Source organism: Montipora foliosa, chromosome 9, assembly GCF_036669935.1.
Source record: "Montipora foliosa isolate CH-2021 chromosome 9, ASM3666993v2, whole genome shotgun sequence".
Lineage (NCBI taxonomy): Eukaryota > Metazoa > Cnidaria > Anthozoa > Scleractinia > Acroporidae > Montipora > Montipora foliosa.
In genome coordinates, this window is record NC_090877.1 from 36,760,252 (window position 1) to 36,765,251 (window position 5,000).

The 5,000-nt window shown below is 42.2% G+C and overlaps 1 protein-coding gene across 2 annotated transcripts in view; it reads left to right on the forward strand.

Moving 5' to 3' along the window:
* The window catches only part of LOC137970191 (uncharacterized), a 48,926-nt gene that overhangs the window by 43,470 nt on the left and 456 nt on the right, over positions 1 to 5,000 (forward strand). For both annotated transcript variants that reach the window (XM_068816711.1, XM_068816710.1), the window contains one exon: positions 3,579 to 5,000. This exon is cut by the window's right edge and continues 456 nt beyond it. In XM_068816711.1, coding sequence (XP_068672812.1) covers positions 3,579 to 3,614 — 36 coding nt within the window. In that variant the 3' untranslated portion in view covers positions 3,615 to 5,000. The remainder of the gene's footprint in view (positions 1 to 3,578) is intronic.

Sequence of the window (5,000 nt, forward strand, 5' to 3'; positions counted from 1 at the left end):
ATTTACGTCGATAAAGTGAGGGAGTTGCGTACTATATACCGTTCGAGGTCCGTACTGTAAGTTACGGGCTGAGTTGATTTATCGCCCAAGTGCAAATCTGGCAGGACATAAACCCACGCGGGAAAAAAAACGAGGGTCCATAACTTTCATGATCATATGACCTGTACGGCCCCGCTCGTGCTTTCATTGTAAAATTATTGGGAAAAGCCCCGTTTGTGAGCCGTACGCATTAGCAAGAGCAGGGCAAGAAAACGCCGTACGGCCCTGCTCCGTGCGATACGATTTCAGAGGATTTCGTCGCTTTTTTAAAAAAAAATCAAGTTATTGACCACAAGAAAAGCAAATGCAAAAAACATATAAGGTAAATTTTCTGCCTGCCAATATAAATGGGGTTGAGTGAGTGGCCAAACTGTTGACCTCGGTTTACGGGGCGGAGAAAAAAGAACAAGGCATTTGGAGAAATCTGGCTTTAAAACTTAATTGTTGAGATGCATAAATTTTTTATTGTTAAGCCAATTTTTGTTACTTATTTTGTCCAAACTTCATATTCTAAGTGATCATAAATGTTAATTGACTGAGTTAAGGTCGGGCCTGACAGGTAAATACACTTACCTCGGTCATGGCACACGGACCTCGCTGCGCTCGGTCCGTACGCCATGACCTCGGGCCAAATATTTTCCCGTCTGACCCTCCCACTCAGGCAATACGTACATAGTACAGAGCAAGAAAACGAAGTTAGTAAGATATTTTATTATATCTCTAAGGTAATCAGGCACGCGGAAAGGAAACTAGTTGAAGTCAAGCGGATGGTTCAACCGCCACAAAGATTGCCGCGTCCAAATCCCAAAAACGCCGAATAAATCTTCTTGGATTTTTGAAATAGTTGCTTGCAAAATTCAAACGTTTTTACAAGTTTCTAGAGAATGTGTCATCAAAATTTCAAAATTAACGGGCTGTGCAGCGCGCCCGGCGTATTGTAGAATACAGCCCGCTAATTAAGCCAATCACAGCAAGCTTACTATCTGAGAGAAACAATATTTCATCTTTACCGATCCCGAGTGTCAGATGCACAACAGTCATTATTGGGACATTGAAGATGGTTTTAAAGAGCGGGCTTTACGAACGAGACACCCGAGGGGAGGAGTTTCTTATTTCCACCTCACCTTGCTTGTCACCCGCGTCGTTCTTGTTCTTCAAACTCGCGTAGCTTAATGGCCTGGTGCCTGATGCCCAGCTTTGATCCTCACCATTGAGCTCTAGTAGCTTTACTGAATTGTACTCGGTCTTTTTCTCGCCACTTGGATTTTGTTTAGAAAGATCGACAATAAAGGACTTAAAAGTGTACTATTTTTAAGAACATTTAACCCCTCATCTGTGTCCGTTAGCCAGAAAGTGGTCACTAATTTTCTCATCACATATGTCTTTCGAGCTAGAGGACCTAAACTAAGTCAATAAGCATTTCATCATATGGGCTCTGACACTACACTTGAGAATATCAGAATATGAAGTTGGGACATAAAAAGTAACAAATATTTGCACAGAAAATTTATCTAATATGTTGTTTGCATTTGCTTTTCTGGCTGTAAATAGCTTGGGACGAAATCCTCTGAAATCCCATCGTAAGGAGAAGTACGTGTTCCTAGCAGGGCCGTACGGCTTTTTCCGACCCTGCTCGCGCTAATGAGTACGGCCCTCATTCGGGGATTCCAAGTAAACCGTTGCGATTAAGCAATAACATCTTGAGAAATGAGTAGTTTTAGTAAAGTTGCAGTTGACAGGCCGGGGATAAACGTGACCTGACTTCAGTTGATTATGTGCTGTTCAATTTCCTGGCATTCTGCCGAAAATCAACCCCAGATTAATCAATAGTTGGTTGAAAGCCCATGCAAAAAAGCTTTGAATAACGCTTATTCTCAGTGCTTATTACAACTGTAGCCATGGTCAGCGTCGAGCTTAAATCGGTGGCAAAACCTTTTGGCTTTCGCTAAGAAGAGTGCAAGAGTGAAAAGAAATTGTGCTTCTCAATAATTTTCCTCCACTACTCAACCGGACACTCAAGCTAGATGATATATGGGCGCGTTGGCCAGCCAAGCCAACGTGCCATTTATGAAGCATTAGAATAGGTACAAAAATATTTATACATCAACTCTAAATTAAAGAGAAAAGCAGTGCACCATAGCCGGACACGTAGTAGGCCTCCTTCAGTCGCAATCGACTATGGGTATTGCCCCATGGGAAAAGTCTGGTTGGAGCCTTCGCGGCAGCTGTGTCTGTGGCTGGTGAGCCCAATGCGGGAGTGGCAGTCTCTACCACATTGACTGCAGGTGTGTCGAAAACGCCAAAAAACCAGCAGGTGGAAAAAACCGGAGAACGTGTACCCTCGACCCAAGGAAGTGGTGCGACCCTAGGGGCTCTAGGGTATTTGTATTGAAAGACACTACTTACAATGTGAATGAACGCTATGATATACTGCCTAACGAAGGCATTAAAAATTAAATCCGCTTGATAGAACAATGAACGAAACAGGACTTTTGCACACGGCGAAGACTGACCGTAGAATGGCTCACTCGCTAAACGATCGCCAAATACAAACCTTGATCACATGGCACTCGAAGCCACCTGCCACTCTCAACCAGGCCTCTGGTACGTGCCGGCAAAATTTCAATTTATGCTAATTCGGATTATCACAAATTACATTATGCAAGAAAATGACACGAAGCGGTAACGAAGCACCGGCACATACCAATCTCGACCCCAGAGCTCTTCTCTTGACTGAGGGAGAGAAGAGCTCTGGAGAACCAGGAAACAAAGTGTCTTCTCATTGGTTTTCGTGAAGAACAATCAAAAGCGTCTCTAATTGGTGCATTCATGTTAGCATGCATGAGGAGTGTGCCGGCGCCGTAAGGTTTAAGTAGCCAATTTTTGGCTATAAGAACCCTATAGCGCATGTTCTCCTACACAGAGTTTCCCAGAGACTTGGGTCGATCCGAGGCCCTCCTAGTGACGAGAATGAGGTACATATATGCACTGTATGCAAACTGCATCAGACATATTTTCTCCCAGTGGCATGAACTGGCATCCTCCTTGTGTTAAATAATTTGAAATCTACTGGACTGCAATCTGCCTCTTTACCGTTCAGACACGCTTAGCCTACATCACCTACATATATCTTTCACAAAAGATGATCTGGCATTCGGCTCCCTCGTTTGGAAGTAATAGAAATTCCCGGGAATGAAATCTGCTTCACCGTAGACCCTACAATTCCTACATATATCTCTAAAAAATATTTCACCTGTGACCTGCGCTGGGCGTTTGGTTGGGTCCATCATGTGTGTATTGTCCTTAGCCACCTAGTCTCGGACATCTATATTCGGTGGGTGATCAATAGGCCATTTTTGAAATATAAAATATTCAGCTTGATAGTGAGGCAGTGAGGACAAAAACAATAATAAATGTGAAAAATATTTGCACATCATCCACTTTCCTTTGTCTTTGTCTTCACTGCTTCACTATCAAGCTGAATTTTAATATACTTACTATACTTAATATGTCGCTTTTACTTTCAATTTCCTTTACAGACCCGTCCGACGCATTATGGAGAGAACCACAATTAAGCTCCCTATATTGAAGACTGACAGTCACGTGTAATTGTGATCGGACAATATTGAACTGAACGTGAATAGTCGATGCTGATAAATTTAGGTCATTTCGGTCATAAATCGAAACTAATTTTTGTTACTACCCTGAGCTCGATAGTGATTACTTATCACTTAATTAATAACGTTAACGATTTGCTGGTGTTTTTTTTTTTTTTGTGATGAAAAATGGCTTCGCTGAAATGCTGGCAAAGTGCAAAGGGTAACGGGTAAAGGGTGGAAACTGAGGAAAGCTCTTTCTTTCTACTAGCTACTCTCTGTTTTCATGGTGATTTTCGTTTTCAGCACGAATGTTTTTTTTTTTTTTTGCAAGGTGCATTAAATGATATTGCGGTTTTTTGAAAGTGCTTCGAAACTGATAAGCATTCGCCGCCGGCAAAACTAGGACTGATTATTTTTAAGAAGGCCGAGTTCGATTACCCCTTGCCCTTTTGCCCTTGAGCAACGCCGAACGCAAAAAAGGAGCCCTACAGGCGCCCCATACTCAGTGTGAGGAAAAGCGGCCAACAAGAATATAAGGTTGTATGGGAATCCCGATAAAAGACCTGAGAAGATAATTTTACGAATAAAAATCTCAATTAAAAAGCCTAAGCTTATAGCCTTTGTGGGTCGCTTCCTTCCTGTGTGTTTTTTTTCCAGATTCGACACAAATTGAGCCACTATGAGTTCCTCCAGTGGTAAAATAGCTTTTACCATAACCGTTGACAACCGAGGAACTGATAATGGCTCAGTTCGCGTCGAATCTGGAAAAAAACCACGCAGGAAGGAAGCGACCCACAATGGCAATAAGCTAGCTTAGGCTTTATAATTGAGAATTTTTTCGTAAAATTACCTTCTCAGGTCTTTTATCGGGATTTCCATACAAATCCTTATATTTTTGTTGGCTCTTCCTCACACTGAGCTTGGGATGCCCGTGGGTGACCTTAACCATGAGCCTAGAACTCCAATAGGTGAGCGTTATTTGGGAAAGGCGAGAAGGACATGTCCTCTTTCACTTTAGTTACACGAAGTAACTCTATACTTAAAATGTTCTCGTCTATTTAATTTGAAAAAGCACGCTATTAAGATCCACGATTTTTAAAGAACATGAACGGTCGAGTAGGCTGAATCTGGACCATAAGCGACATTTCCATCATTGCTAACCACTAGACCATCGAAGCAAGCCGATGAGGAAATTATGAGTATTTAAATAGTTCTTCGAAAAAATTAAAAGATAACTGGTTGAAAATGGGTGTTGGACTTAAATACTTGTAGATCAGCGCTATTTGGAATGGGTGCTTTGAATTAAACACTGTTGATCAGCGCCACATGCTCATGACGCATCCGACCAAGGGGCAGTCAGTC